General features: G+C 44.5%; 2 protein-coding genes across 3 annotated transcripts in view; one reads left to right on the forward strand and one right to left on the reverse strand.

Annotated features, from left to right (window-relative positions):
* Positions 1-16366, reverse strand: part of CLNS1A (chloride nucleotide-sensitive channel 1A) — an 820929-nt gene that overhangs the window by 238654 nt on the left and 565909 nt on the right. The window lies entirely within an intron of this gene.
* AAMDC (adipogenesis associated Mth938 domain containing) overlaps positions 1-16366 on the forward strand; it is a 52820-nt gene that overhangs the window by 34727 nt on the left and 1727 nt on the right. For both annotated transcript variants that reach the window (XM_050757502.1, XM_050757503.1), the window contains exon 3: positions 15156-15251. In XM_050757502.1, the coding sequence (XP_050613459.1) occupies positions 15156-15251 (96 nt within the window). The remainder of the gene's footprint in view (positions 1-15155; positions 15252-16366) is intronic.

The following is a 16366-nucleotide window of genomic DNA, read 5'->3' on the forward strand; positions in this document are numbered from 1 at the left end:
ACCTCGCGATCCACCCATCTCAGCCTCCCAAAGTGCTAGGATTACAGGTGTGAGCTACCGCACCCGGCCTTTTTTTTTCTTTTATGCCACATGACCAAGCTGCAAATTTTTCAAACCTTTATACTCTGCTTCCTTTTTAAATGTAAGTGCCAGTTTTATGTCTTTTTTTTTTTTTTCTCAAGAATATGAGCATAGGCTGCTAGAAGCAGCCAGACCTTGTCTTGAGTGTTTTGCTGCTTAGAAATTTCTTCCACCAGCGAAGTGCAGTGGCTCATCCATGTAATCCCAGCACTTTGGGAGGCTAAGGTTATGAGGTGGGCCAAGGTGAGCAGATTGCTTAAGCTCAGGAGTTCAAGACTAGCCTGGACGGCCGGGCGCAGTGGCTCAAGCCTGTAATCCCAGCACTTTGGGAGGCCGAGACGGGCGGATCACGAGATCGAGACCATCCTGGCTAACACGGTGAAACCCCGTCTCTATTAAGAAATACAAAAAAAACTAGCCGGGCGAGGTGGCGGGCGCCTGTAGTCCCAGCTACTCGGGAGGCTGAGGCCGGAGAATGGCGTGAACCCGGGAGGCGGAGCTTGCAGTGAGCTGAGATCCGGCCACTGCACTCCAGCCTGGGTGACAGAGCGAGACTCCGTCTCAAAAAAAAAAAAAAAAAAAAAAAAAAAAGACTAGCCTGGGCAACATGGCAAAACGTTGGCTCTACCAAAAACACAGAAAATTAGCTGTGTGTGGTGGTGTGCACCTATAATCCCAGCTACTTGTGAGGTTGAGGTAGGGGGATTCCTTGAGCCCAGGAGGCAGAGTTGCAGTGAGATGAGATTGCCCCATTGCACTCCAGCCTGGGTGACAGAGTGACACCCTGTCTCAAAAAAAAAAAAAAAAAAAAAAAGAAGAAAAGAAAAGAAACATCTCCCACCAGATACCCTAAATCATCACTCTCAAGTTCAAAGTTCTACAGATCTCTAGGGCAGGGGCACGATGCCTCCAGTCTGTTTGCTAAAGCATAGCACAAGTAACCTTTATGCTAGTTCCCAATAAGTTCCTCATCTCCAATACCTTCTCAGCCTGGACTTCACTGTCCATATTACAATCAGCATTTTGGTCACAACCATTCAACATGTCTCTGGGAATTTCCAAATTTGCCCTCATCTTCCTTTCTTCTTCTGAGCCCTTCAAACTATTCCACCCTCTGCTCATTACGTAGTTCCATAGCTGCCTCCACATTTTCAGGTATCTTTGTAGCAATACCCTCTTCCTGGTACCAATTTTCTGTTTCTAGTCTCTTCTTGCATTGCTATAAAGAGCTACCTGAGACTGGTTACTTTCTAGAGAAAAGAGTTTTAATTGGATCACAGTTCCACAGGCTGTATAGGACACATAGCTGGGGAGGCCTCAGGAAACTTACTATCATGGTAGAAGGTGAAGAGGAAGCTGGCACATCTTACATGGCTGGAGCAAGAGGAAGAGAGCAAGCGGAGAGGTGCTATACACTTTAAACAACCAGCTCTTACTCAATATCATGAGAACAGCAAGGGGGATACTGGCTCCATGATCCATTCACCTCCTACCAGTCCCCTTCTCCAACATTGGGGATTACAATTAGACATGAGATTTGGGCAGGGACACAAATCCAAACCATGTCAGTATTCCATATTTCTTTCTTTACTGAAGTCAAAGTTGAAAACAGAATACAAGGTGGAAGCTCCCAAGAATGAAAGGACAGACTGGTGATTTCTCAGAGCATGTGAGAATCCTTCATTTAAGCTCAAACATTCTAGCATCCAAATGAATTTGGATGTGAAGCATCATTAATTCACTATGAAGTAATAGTGCATATATCGTCACCCAACATTAAAAGATATGTAGGGTTTGCTTACTGGCATTGTCTTTAAGATAAATCACCTGTTTCTTCAAGCAGCTCTACAGAGGAATGAAGCAAAAAGGTAATTGTAATGAGTGCCACAGTAAATGAATCAAGAGAGGTATAATGGTAATGAGAGGAAGGAATACCTAAGACTGCCTAGATGACTTAGAGGGATTCCTCACAGAAAGTGGGATCTTCTTTTTTTTTTTTTTTTTTTTTTTTTTTTTTGAGAGGGAGTCTTGCTCTGTCGCCCAGGCTGGAGTGCAGTGGCGCAGTCTCGGCTCACTGCAAGCTCCGACTCCCAGGTTCGTGCCATTCTCCTGCCTCAGCCTCCTGAGTAGCTAGGACTACAGGCGCCTGCCACCACACCCAGCTGATTTTTTGTATTTTTAGTAGAGACAGGGTTTCACTGTGTTAGCCAGGATAGTCTCTGTCTCCTGACTTCGTGATCCGCCTGCCTCTGCCTCCCAAAGTGCTGGGATTGCAGGCGTGAGCCATCAAACCCAGCCGAAAGTGGAATCTTTGACCTGACTCTTGAAGGAGAAGTTTCCCAGGTAAACAATGGTAACTAGCTTACTGGCAGGAAAAACATATGTCTAGATGTAGAAGTGTAGGAAAAAAAGCAGGAGTAGAATCATGGGGAGAGCTCTTCAGTTGGTCACCAATATCTATAAATATTTATTTTTATAGGAAGCTCTAAAGTCATATAATTGGTTGAGGCTAGATTGATATTTAAGGTCCATCCAATCCTTGGATCCTATGACTCTGATTATTTTGTTTTATTTATTTATTTATTTATTTTATTTAAGTTTTGCATGTGCTGAACATGCAGGTTTGTTACACAGGTATACATGTGCCATGATGGTTTGCTGCACCTATCAACCCGTCAACTAGGTTTTGTTGTTATTATTGTTGTTGTTTGTTTGTTTGTTTTTTCTGAGACGGAGTCTCACTCTGTCACCCAGGCTGGAGGGCACTGGCGCAATCTTGGCTTACTGCAGCCTTCACCTCCTGGGTTCAAGTGATTCTCCTGCCTCAGCCTCCCAAGCAGCTGGGACTGCAGGTGGGCGCCACCATGCCCAGCTAATTTTTGTATTTTTAGTAGAGACAGGGTTTCACTGGACAGTATTGGCCAGGCTGGTCTTGAACTCCCAACCTTGTAATCCACCCGCCTTGGCCCCCAAAGTGCTGGGACTACAGGCGTGAGTCACTGTGCCCAGCCATCATCTAGGTGTTAAACCCCACTTGCATTAGGTATTTGTCCTAATACTGTCCCTCACAGGGTGACCCAGGCTGGCGTACAGTGGTATGATCATATATCACTATAACCTCAAACTCCTGGACTCGAGCAATCCTGTCATGTCAGCCTCCTGAGCAGCTGAGACTACAATTGTGTGCCACCATGCCTGGCATGTGTGTATATATATACACATACATATATGTACACACACATACATACACATATACACATATATGTGTATATGTATACATGTGTGTGTATATGTGTATGTATATATGTGTATATATGTATATGTATATATATACACATATATGTATACATGTACACATATATGTGTATAGGTGCACACACATATATACATATATGTGTATATATGTATGTGTATATATGTGTGTGTACATATGTGTGTGTGTGTGTGTGTGTATATATATATGGTTTTTGTTTTTGGTTTTTTTTTTTTTTGAGACAGACTCTTGCTCCGTCACCCAGGCTGGAGTGCAGTTGTGCAACCTCAGCTCACTGCAACCTCCGCCTCCTGCGTTTAAGCAATTTTTTTTTTTTTTTTTTTTTTTTTTACAGTTTTAAGATTTAATAAAGTGAAAACAGAGCTCCCATACAAAGGGAGGGGACCCAAAGAGGGTTGCCATTGCCGGCTTGAATGCCTGGGTTTATATCCTGATCATTGTCCCTCCCGCTGTGCTCTTAGGCGATAGATGATTGGCTGTTTCTTTACCTCCTGTTTTTGTCTAATTAGCATTTTAGTGAGCTCTGTTTACTACCTGATTGGTTGGGTGTGAGCTAAATTGCAAGCCCTGTGTTTAAAGGTGGATGCGGTCACCTTCCCAGCTAGGTTTAGGGATTCTTAGTCGGCGTAGGAAATCCAGCTAGTCCTGTCTCTCGGTACCCCCTCTCAACAGGAAAACCTAAGTGCTGTTGGGGAGGTTGGCCGACAACCGCTCTAACTGCTTCCTGCTGAATTGGGGTGTAGTAGGGGTTGTGCAGTTGAGATTTCCTTGGGAGGGGTGTCCTCACTTCAATATCATTAACATCAGAGCATGGGCTAGCAGGCCAGTCCAGGGGTCCATGGTAGGTCTTAGTCATAGACTGCATCTGGGGCTCCATTTGAAGAACCAATTGTAATTTTACAGCTTTGATTCTGGAAAAGACAAACTTAACAAGGAGGTTAAAGATATAGGGATTGAAATGTATGGCCTGCAGTGCAGGGGATTATTTCTTTGGCACACTTTACAGGCCCTGACTATCTGCTTGATAGTTTTGAAAAGGCCTGGTCCAGTAAATAATGATTTGGCCATCTGATGGGTGTTATCAATGCCTAAGTGAAAGGTTTGGTGAAGGGTTTTAAGTAATTTCCATTGGTTAGCTGCAAGCAAACGTATTTTTCCTTCTTCGGTGGCTAGCCATCCTGGGGGGAGGAAACTATGTTCTTGTGAGGTTCCCCATTCTATTTCTTCTTTTGAGTAATGGGGCTTGGTTTCCCAGAGGGGATTACCCCATACTAGGGGTCTTTCTATAAGCATTTCTGATGGAGGGTCCTGCCTTGCAGCTCTTTTGGCTTCAATATCCGCTTGGCACTTCTATTTCCCTTTCCTTTCCTTTCTGATGACCCTGGCAGTGTAAGATTGCCACCTCTTTAGGTTTCTGTACAGCCAATAATAATATCCTAATGGTTTCCTGATGTTTGATTGGTGTTCCCTCGGAAGTTAGGAATTCCCTTTCCCTCCATATTGCTGCATGGGCATGGAGGACTAGGTAAGCATACTTAAGAGTCTGTATATATATTTACCCTTTTTCCTTCTCCTAATTCTAGTGCCCAAATAAGGGCTATTAGTTCTGCCAGCTGAGCACTAGTTCCTGGAGTGAGGGGTTACTTTCAAGTATTCCATTATCACTGACCACTGCATACCCGCTTTTCGAAGTCCTTTTTCTACAAAGGAACTTCCATCAGTATACAAGTTGACGTCGGGATCAATCAAGGGAACCTCTAAAAGGTCCCCTTGAGTGGCGTAGGTTTGAGCAATTACTTGATGACAGTTATGTTCTATCTTTTCTTCGTCTAGAAGAAATGTGGCGGGGTTAAGAGTTGCACAAGTGCGCAGTCACAGCACTGGCCCTTCAAGTAATAGAGCCTGATATTTAAGTAAACGGTTGTCTGACAGCCACAAGTCTCCTTTAGCAGTGAGTATGCCGTTCACATCATGAGATGTCCACACAGTAAGATATCTTCCCTGTATTATTTTAAATGCTTCAGATACTAAAACTGCTACTGCTGCCACTACCCGTAAACAATGAGGCCAACCCTTTGCCACTACATCAGTTTTCTTACTCAGGTATGCCATGGGTTGCAAGCTCATCCCTCGGACCTGTGTAAGGACTCCTAGAGCTATTCCTGTTTTTTCCGTGACATATACGAAGTCTTGCCCCGTTGGCAAGCTTAACACTGGGGCTTGAGTTAGGGCCTTCTTTAGGGCCTGGAAAGCCGCTTCTGCTTCAGGTGTCCATCTTACTAAATGGGTATTGGCTTTCTGAGTTTCTTTAATTAATGTATATAATGGTCTGGCTATTTCACCATACCTGGGAATCCATATTTGGCAGAAGCCTATTATCCAAGGAACCCTCTTAGTTGCTTTAGGGTTTTGGGATGAGGATAAGCCAGTATGGGCTGGATACGTTCCTCACTGAGGACCCTGGTGCCTTTGGATAATTTTAGCCCTAAGTATTTAGGCTGCTGTGAGCAGAGCTGAGCCTTTGGTTTGGAAACCTTGTAGCCACAGGTAGCGAGGAAATTTAAGAGCGCTTGGGTGGCTTGATGGCACAAGGTTTCTGAACGGGCAGCTAAAAGTAAATCATCCACATACTGAAGGATAAGAGTGTCCAGGTGTGAGAACTGGCTCAAGTCTTGGGCTAATGCCTGGACAAATAGATGGGGGCTATCACTGAACCCTTGGGGTAAAACAGTCCAGGTGAGTTGAGACGTTGAGTTCAAAGAATCTTCAAAGGCAAACAAGAATTGAGAGTCAGGATATACAGGGATGCAGAAAAAGGCATCCTTTAGGTCCAGGACTGTAAACCACTCTGCTTCCTCTGGTATTTGGGAAAGCAGAGTATAAGGGTTAGGTACAGCTGGGTATAGAGGGACAATGACCTCACTGATAATCCTGAGATCTTGCACTAACCTCCACTGTCTGTTGGGTTTCTGTACTCCTAAAATTGGAGTATTGCAGGGGCTATTGCATGGTTTTACTAGGCCTTGGGCTTTAAGTCCTTAACAATTTTTTTGAGTCCTTGTTGGGCCTCGGGTCTAAGGGGGTACTGCCTTTGGTAGGGAAAGGAGGCAGAATCCTTTAGTTTAATTTGAACAGGATGGGCATTTTTTGCTCGTCCATAGTGTCCTTCTGTTGCCCAGACTTCAGGATTAATTCCTTCCTCAAGCAGGGGACAACAAACGGGTGTTCCTTTTCCTATGTTTAGGTGTATAATGGCCCCTGCTTTTGCTAGAATGTCTCTCCCTAACAAGGGAGTGGGGCTTTCAGGCATAATTAGAAAAGCATGTGAAAAGAGTAAAGTTCTCCAGTCACAACTTAGTGGTTGGGAGAAGTATCTAGTGACTGGCTGTCCTAGGACCCCTCAGATAGTGACACATCTGGAGGACAGTTGTCTGGGACAGGAGAGTAAGACTGAGAAGTCCGCACCAGTGTCCAGGAGACAGTTAACCTCCTGGCCCTCAATGGTTAAGCATACCCGGGGTTCTGTGAGGGTGATGACATGGGCTGGCACTTGCCCTGGGCACCCTCAGTCCTGCTGGATCATCTGGTTAGTGGCTTCTGACTCAGAGGACCTTCGTCCCCTGGGGCAGTGGCCTTCCAGTGATTCCCTTGACATAAGGGGCATGGACGAGGGGGCAGCTTATTTCTATGTGGACAATCTTTTATAAAGTGTCCTTGTAGACTGCACTGGAAGCAAGCCCTATTAGGCATTCAATTTCCCTAGGCTTTCTGTGTTCCAGAGCCTCCAAAGTCTGCTTGCCTGAGGGCCATGACTAAAGCAGTGGCCTTTTTTTTCATCCCGTTTATCCAGTTCTGCTTGCTCCTCCTGATCTCTATTATAAGAAACCGAGGTTGCCAAGTTCAATAGGGTTTCTAAGTTTTTTGAAGTTTTTTCTAATGTCTGCAGCTGACTGAGTGATAAACCTATCCTTTAAGATTAGTTGGCCTTCAATAGAGTCAGGTGACAGAGAGGTATGCTTTCTCAATGCCTCCCTTAGTCTCTCCAGAAAGGCAGTAGGATTTTCTTCCCTTCCCTGTGTTATAGTGGACATCACTGAATAATTCACAGGCTTCTTCCTAGTTTTCCTTAGTCCTTCTGGCACGAAAGTTAGCGAATGTCTGCAGCACCAAGCTCCGTGTTCTGCTTCTGTGTCCCAGTGAGGGTCTACACTGGGAACTGCCTGCTGGCCTGTGGGGAATCGTTCTCTTTCCTCTGTTGTCATCCTATCATTGACCTGACTGAGATACCAGAGATTGCCAAACTCTCAGGCTACAGTTATGGCAGCACTTCTCTCATTTGGGGTTAGTGTCTGATTTAGCAGTAACATTATATCTCTCCATGTCAGATCAAAGGATTGTCCTAACCCTTGTAAAACATCAATATGGCCATCACGGTTATCTGAGAATTTACCTAGGTCTATTTTAATTTGCTTCAAATCTGAGAGAGAAAAAGGTACGTGCACTCTGGCTGGGCCGAATTCTCCTCCTCCCACTGCTTGGAGGGGGCATAATTGGGGAATATTGGCACTCTTTGGTTCATTGTTCATCCCTTTGTCTATCTCCTTTTGGACCATTTGGGTTGAAGGGGATTCCTTATTAGTTGGGGAAGGAGTTGGGGGGACACCGGGTAGGGAGGTAGACTCTAAGGGCTTCCTATAGGGTATAAATCACACTTTTTACATAATTGCGAGTTGTCTCTTAATGAAAAGAAAGTTTGTACATGTGGCACTTCACTCCATTTGCCTTCTTTTCTACGAAAGAGGTCTAGGTGTAAGATGGTGTTATAATTTATACTTCCTTCAGGAGGCCAGGTTTCTCCCCCTTGAAGACCATATCGTGGCCAGGCGGTACTGCAGAAAAATATAAATCATTTCTTTCTTAGTGTCTGAGAGTCAAATTGGTCCCAATTCTCCAGAATATATCTTAGGGGCATTTTTGCCTTATGGGGAACGTTTCCCATTGCTTTGGAGGTCCCTTCATGGTCGCCAAATGTTACTGGGGGGCCCTTGCTCCCAGAGCTCCCAAGATGGCGGTGGGCTGCTTCCAAGATGGTGGCAAGCCTTGTGTTCTCTGACCTGGGGTTCTTGGCCTCACAGATTCCAAGGAATGGAATCTTGGGCCATGCTGTGAGTGTTATAGCTCTATTAGAAGCCATGGGTCACAGAAGAGAACCGTGGAACCCAGTGACTAGTGTTCAGCTCAATTAGGACGAACCTGGGCACTTAGTCATGCAGGAACAATGGCAAGCCTTTAGCCCGATCGGGAGCGGCAATGGGCACCTCGCTGGATCAGGAGCACAGCGGACACCCTGCTGGATCCAGAGGGATGGAAGTCAGCGGCAGGTCTGTGACGGCGGCAAACAGCAGTGGTGGACATGGAAGAGTGCAGCTACAAGATTTAATAGAGTGAAAACAGAGCTCCCATACAAAGGGAGGGGACCCAAAGAGGGTAGTCCGTGTTTAACCAATTCTTGTGCCTCAGCCTCCTGAGTAGCTGGGATTACAGGCATGTGCCACTACGCCTGGCTAATTTTTGTAATTTTAGTAGAGACAGGGTTTCGCTATGTTGGCCAGGATGGTCTTGAACTCCTGGCCTCAAGAGATCCACCCACTCTTGGCCTCCCAAAGTGCTGGGATTGTAGGCATGAGCCACCACACCTGACTGATTTTTTTATAGAGACAAACTCTCACTATGTTGCTCAGGCTGGTCTCAAACTCCTGGCCTCAAGTGACCCTCCTGCCTCAGCCCCTCAAAGCACTGAGATTACAGGTGTGAGCCCCTCTGCCTACCCCTATAACTCTTATTATTGCAGCTAATATGGTGGACTTGAATCTTACTAAGGGATTATATTTTAAAGTTGGCAATTATGGTAAAATTTGCAAATAGTTCAAATCCTTTAAGATGATCTTTTTTTTTTTTTTTTTTTTTTTTTTTTTTTTTTTTTTTTTAATGCAACAGTTTCACTCTTGTTGCCCAGGCTGGAGGTCAGTGGCACAATCTTGGCTCACTGCAACCTCTGCCTCCCACGTTCAAGCAATTCTCCTGCCTCAGCCTCTCGAGTAGCTGGGATTACAGGTGCCTGCTACCACGCCCAGCTAATTTTGGTATTTTTAGTAGATGTGGAGTTTCACCATGTTTGCCAGGCTGGTCTCGAACTCCTGACTTCAGGTGATACGCCCACCTTGGCCTCCCAAAATGTTGGGATTACAGGCATGAGCCACCGCTTCTGGCCAAGATGATCCCTTTAATGTTAGAACATAATGATTATTCTTGGGCCCGTCTCTATTGAAGATACAAAAATTAGTCAGGCGTGGTGGCACACGCCTGTAATCCCAGCTACTCGGGAGGCTGAGGCAGGGAGAATCGCTTGAACCTGGGAGGCGGAGGTTGCAGTGAGCCGAGATCAAGCCACTGCACTCCAGCCTGGGCAACAGAGCGAGACTCCATCTAAACAAATAAAAAATAAAAAAAAGAACATAGTGGTTATTCTTGATTGAGAACCAGATTAATTAGTTGCCTTGCATTTAGGGTGTATATTATATGAAAAAATGCATACTGTAGTTCTAAACACTAGAAATACACTCAGTGAGTCAAAGGTTCATATTGGAAGCAGCAACTATGAAATTGACATAGAAGGAATAGTAGATACTTGTCTGCTATCTCATGTACAATCCAGGGCATATGTTCCTTGAATGGAATGACTGAATTGCCAGGCACAGTGGCTCACACCTGTAATCTCAACATGTTGGGAGGCCAAGATAGGAGGATTGCTTGAGCCTAGGAGTTCAAGACAAGCCTGGGCAATAGAGAAAGACCGCGTCGCTACAGAAAGTTAAACAATTAGCCAGGCACGGGGGCATGCATCTGTATTCCAGCTACTTGGGAGGCTGAGGTGGGAGGATCACTTGAGCCTGGGAGGTTGAGGCTGCAGTGAGCCCTGATGGCACCACTGCCCTCCAGCCTCAGTGACAGAGAGTGAGACCCTGTCTCAGAAACAAAAAAGAATGACTGAATTACTCTATTTCCATAGTTCTTACTCTCTCCTTCTCTGGACCATATAGCTGAATCCCCAAAAGGTAAAGGCCCCTATAATATGGCTCCCTTATATATATTTTGCAAATTAGACATAGTGTCTAATGTGGTTGAGTCCCCAATATTTATTCTACAGCTCATGATTTGCCTAACTAGTCATGGTTTAGTTTAGTAATGGATTACTTAGCGTGATTACTTAGTGTGAAGGCCAAAGTGTTGTAATAGAAGTCTCAAAATTCAGTAGCATAAAGAAGATGGAAGTGTCTTTCTCTGATAAATTATTGTGGCCAGTCCAAACTTTTGGTGGGGTGAGAGAGATGTGAATAGCACAGGCTCATTTAGGGACCTTGGTTTTTTCCTTTTTATTGCTCTACCATCTCCTAGAACATTTGAATTGTAGGAACCAGTTGTAGGCATGGCAGGGCTCTAGCTTGCAAGGAAGAGGAAAGAGAAGAAAAGCTCATGCCAAACCTAGATATGAAATCGTTTCTTCTGCTCACATTCCATTGAATTTTATATTAGTGACAGCACAGTCACATGACCACACTTAACTGCAAGAAGGACAGAAAACGGAGTGTCTAGCTTATCAGCTATGTGCCCCAGAAAATAGGCAGAATAGATTTTGAAAGAAAAACTAGTCATCTGCCATTATGAGATGGGAGGGTAAGTTGGCTAGCAGACTTTTGGAAAAGATTTCCATTGTCCTAAACTAATAAAGAAACATAGAATACTAGACCAAAAGTTTGTTAATATTTTGATAATTCCACTTGTAAGAAATGTTTCCTCTATAATCTTACACATCTTCTTTTGTATATTCTAAAACATTAGTCTGAGAAGGGGACCATCGGCCTCAATAGACTGCCAGAGAGGCCTGTAGCACAAAAACAGGCCTCTGCCCTGGCAGAGGCAGCAAGATTATTTAAGAGCCTGTTAATTCAGACAAGCAATAATGACAATGTGACTCAGGCAGCGTCCACAGGGGATAGATTCCAGAGATCCTTTAACCTTCACTCACAGAATCTGCTTTTATCAGCAATACAGCAAGATGATAGCATTGCTACTACCCATTTGTGCTCACCTAATTTTGGCAGAAGGAAATACTTCTTTGGAAGTGTAGTTTAGGAATGTTTTCTTTTTAAAGTTAACATGAAATAGGGAGAAACGTTCAAGACAGATAGGATGCCATCTTGTTGCTTAGCCGGCATAATGGATATTAGCTGGACATTTTTCCATAATTAATAGCTTCTCCCACAGAAAAAACAGTAAGCTTTTACCACCTTAGGTCGTGTGACAGAAAGCCTCTTAAAGCAGAGGAACAGAATCAGACACTCAGTAGGAACAAGAGCCTAGTCATTTGCCCTGAGGGATTGGAAACAGCACAGGAATTGCTAGTGGCAGGTTGAGGATGCCTCATTAACAGTCTCATGCTCCAATCCCAGGCCTCTGCACAAAATTGTGAGTAATCACTGCCAATGCTTGGATCCACAGGCCTTTGCAGTTATCTTTCATTGCTTTGTACATGACACTGTGAGCCTTCAGTAAAGCAGCAGCAGCCCAATTCATCACTTGAGTTCCATTGATCCAGCCGCTCCAATGGGCTGTGGCTGTCTCTAGTCTAATCTCCAGAGGATTATGGGTCTGCAGTCTCCTATGACCTTACACTTGGATTTCCAGCAGTCAGTGGCCTTGTTTCATTTTACTAGAATGTGAGCTCTGGGTGAGAGAGCGAGACTCCATCTAAAAAAAAAAAATTAAATAAATAAAACTGCACATGTAAATATGTAAGATATTATTATTACAGGATTTAATGAAAACTCATATCCTCCCCATACGTTTCTTTTTCTTTTTCTTTTTTTTTTTTTGAGACAGAGTTTCGCTCTTGTTGCCCAGCTGGAATGCAGTGGCACGATCTCAGCTCACTGCAACCTCCACCTTCCGGGTTCAAGCAATTCTCCTGCCTCAGCCTCCTGAGTAGCTGGAATTACAGGCACACACCACCACATCTGGCTAATTTTTGTATTTTTAGTAGAGACAGGGTTTCACCATGTTAGCCAGGCTGGTCTTGAACTCCTGACCTCAGGTAATCCGCCCTCCTTGGCCTCCCAAAGTGCTGGGATTACAGGCGTGAGCCACTGCGCCTGGTCCCCATACCTTTCATAAATATATAAATTTTAGTCCTATCTCCATGACGCCTCATCTTCCTGAACTGGAAAACCCTTCTTTGGCCCATTTGTTATCTCTTTGAGAATTTCAACAGCTCTTTTCCTATACCATCACTACCATTAGAATGTACCCCTTCTACAACCACTGCTTCAAGGCCTATTCATGTTCATACTTCGAGACCCAGTTAAAACAGCATTGTCTTCGATGACAGTTTCCCATTTGGGTTTATTCACTCTGTCTTCTGAGATCCTCAACTCCATTTCTTCTCATCCTACTATAAATATTTGCACATTTTCACTAACCTTACCTGAATGAAACTCCATGGAACATTTGGTTCATCTCAGTATTTCTATTGCTTAGAAATACTGAGACACGGCACAGAGTTAAGTTCTCAGTAAATGCCAGATGAATGAATGAAAGGATAGAGGTATATGGGTCAGGAAAGGAATGCTTTGTCTCTGAGAGCTTCAGTGCTAAAAGCATTGTCCTTGTGCAGATGCCTACCAGGCGGAGACCGGTAGGTTGGGCTGGTAGTTCCCAAACTCTAACTCCCATATCCCCTCTGCTGACGTAGAGGTAGTTCAAGAAGCCACCATCCTTTAATGCTCAATTCATCTTTATTAAACACTTCACCTTAAATGTGCCTGGAAGACTGGGAAGACTTTTCAGAGTGATAGGTAGATTTTAAAGCATAAAAAGAAGTTTCCTGGAGTTAGCTGGGAAGGTTAGGAAGTTCAGAAAAAAGTAACAATATAGAGATTCTTAGGAAATTTTTCTAAAGTCAAAATTTTAGCATGCTATGCAAGTGCTTTCTTTTCCCACCTCAGCTGTCACTCTACATACAAGTTGTACTGAATTAACTGTTCTTCTAGTCTTTTTCTTTCCTCTGAGCCTTTTTTTTTTTTTTTTTTTGAGACAGAGTCTCACTCTGTTGCCCAGGCTGGAGTGCAGTGGCAAGATCTCAGCTCACTGCAAGCTCCATCTCCTGGATTCACACCATTTTCCTGTCTCAGCCTCCCAAGTAGCTGGGACTACAGGTGCCCGCTACCACGCCCAGCTAATTTTTTGTATTTTTAGTAGAGACAGGGTTTCACCATGTTCGCCAGGATGGTCTCGATCTCCTGACCTTGTGATCCGCCCACCTCGGCCTTCCAAAGTGCTGGGATTACAGGCATGAGCCACCGTGCCTGGCTGCTTTTTTTTTTGAGATGAAGTATCGGTCTTGTTGCCTAGGCTGGAGTGCAATGGTGTGATCTCAGCTCACTGCAACCTCTGCCTCCCAGGTTCAAGTGATTCTCCTGCCTCAGCCTCCCAAGTAGCTGGGACTGCAGGCACGTGCCACCACGCCCAGCTAATTTTTGTATTTTTAGTTGAGACGGGGTTTCGCCATATTGACCAGGCTGGTCTCAAACTACAGACCTCAGGTGGTCTGCCCACCTCAGCCTCCCAAAGTGTTAGGATTACAGGCATGAGCCACCATACCTGGCCACTTTTTTTTTTTTTTTTTTTTTAATGTACAGTCCAGAGGTTTTTTTTTTTTTTTTTTACACAAATTATGGCATGAATTCACAGGGAATAGGCTCCAGCAACTCAGGCTTCTTCCCATTGGTTCTTACACAGTGTGCTTCTCTGGGCGGGGCAGGCTGGTGTTTCATTTGAACCCAGGTACCTTTCTCTCTGGCTTCCTTCTTTTACTGAACATTTTCCTTCATGCATTTCAGGAAGCTATATTGGCTCTTAGAGTGCTTAATGTGCTCAATAGGCACATTAATTCTCGTGGCAAGAAAATGGCCCGTAACTTACTTGTTTACAACAATGCCAACAGCATGTTGGGTAATAGTGTAGATTCTTCCAGTTTTGCCATGGTAACATTTGTGGGACATTCCTTTTTGAACAGTATACCCATTCCCTTGATGTCTACAATATCACCTGTCTTATAGATTCACACGTACCATTGGCCAAAGGAACAACTCCATATTTTCTAAAAGGCCTAGAGGACATATATTGGGGGCATCTCCTCTTTCCCTTTGTATTTGTCATTTTGGCAAATTACTGGAAGATGGTTGTTCCAGCCAAAAGGTCCTGAGCCTTTTTAAATGCTTTTTCCTGTACTTGGAATGCCTTCTTTCCCTGATTTCCTTGATTTATCTCTTTTTTCTTTTTTTTTTTTTTTTTTTTTTAGACAGGGTCTCACTCTGTTGCCCAGGATGGAGTGCAGTGGTGCAGTCATGGCTCACTGCAGCCTTGACCTCCCAGGTTCAAGCAATCCTCCCAACTCAGCTCTCCTGAGTAGCTGGGACTACAGGCCTAAGTCACCATACCCAGCTAATTTTTTATTTTTTGTAGAGACAGGGTCTCCCTATATTGCCCAGGCTGGTCTTGAACTCCTAGATTCAAGGGATCCTGCCTCGTCAGCCTCCCTAAGTGCCTTAAAGAGCCTATGAGTGATGCTTGGCACAAAGTGAACCTCAGTAGACATTTCTTGAATGAATGAATCCCACGAGAATGCCTATTGCAATGAAAGATTGAGAGCAGGTAACTGTCTACTTTCTCTTTCCACATCCAGCATTCTCCTGGTGTGCAGCCTGCAGATGTGAAGGAAGTTGTTGAGAAGGGTGTACAGACTCTTGTGATTGGCCGAGGGATGAGTGAGGCCTTGAAGGTAGGTGTTGGTGTGCACAGCATTTCTGAGGACAGGTGGGGATCTCTTGGACCTTTGTCTTACAGATTTGTCCTTCTTGGGAGGTCATCTTTATATATCATGTACCCTTGTTTTGCTGACCCAGGATAGCAATGGCTGCATACATTCCTCTGCCTCATCAGCGTTGGGCTCTCCAGTCTACCTAACCCTGAGACAGTGTCATTTCAACTATTTCTCACAATCTCTCAAGTTCTACAAGGATCACTATTTGGTTCTTTACATTTTAATAATACTTTCTATCCTCATAGTATATTTTATAGTACTTCTAATTTTTCTTTTCTTGGACACATTTATGTTTTTCCCCTCTTCAGAAAAAAATGTAATTTTATTTTTCCTTTTTAAAAAATATAGATGGGGTCTCACTATTGTTGCCCAGGCTGGTCTTGAGCTCCTGAACTCAAATGATCTCCCGCCTTGGCCTCCCAAAGTGCTAGGATTACCAATGTGAGCTACCACGCCTGGCCTATTTTTTAATTTTTTTTTTTTTTTTATTTTTTTTTTTTTTTTTTTTTTTTTTTTTTTTTTGAGACAGAGTCTCACGCTGTTGCCCAGGCTGGAGTGCAGTGGCGCGATCTCGGCTCACTGCAAGCTCTGCCTCCCGGGTTCCCGCCATTCTCCTGCCTCAGCCTCCTGAGTAGCTGGGACTACAGGCGCCCGCCACCGCGCCCGGCTAATTTTTTGTATTTTTAGTAGAGACGGGGTTTCACTGTGGTCTCGATCTCCTGACCTTGTGATCCGCCCGCCTCGGCCTCCCAAAGTGCTGGGATTACAGGCTTGAGCCACCGCGCCCGGCCTTCTTTTTTTTTTTTTGAGATGGAGTCTTGCTCTGTCACCCAGGCTGAGTGCAGTGGTGCCATCTTGGCTCACTGTAAGCTCTGCCTCCCAGGTTCACCCCATTCTCCTGCCTCAGCCTCCCGAGTAGCTGGGACTACAGGCCCCTGTCACCACGCCCGGTTAATTTTTTTTAGTTTTAGTAGAGATGGGGTTTCACTGTGTTAGCCAGGATGGTCTTGATCTCCTGACCTTGTGATCCACCTGTCTCAGCCTCCCAAAGTGCTGGGATTACAGGTGTGAGC

This window comes from Macaca thibetana, chromosome 14, assembly GCF_024542745.1.
Source record: "Macaca thibetana thibetana isolate TM-01 chromosome 14, ASM2454274v1, whole genome shotgun sequence".
Taxonomy (NCBI): Eukaryota; Metazoa; Chordata; class Mammalia; order Primates; family Cercopithecidae; genus Macaca; species Macaca thibetana.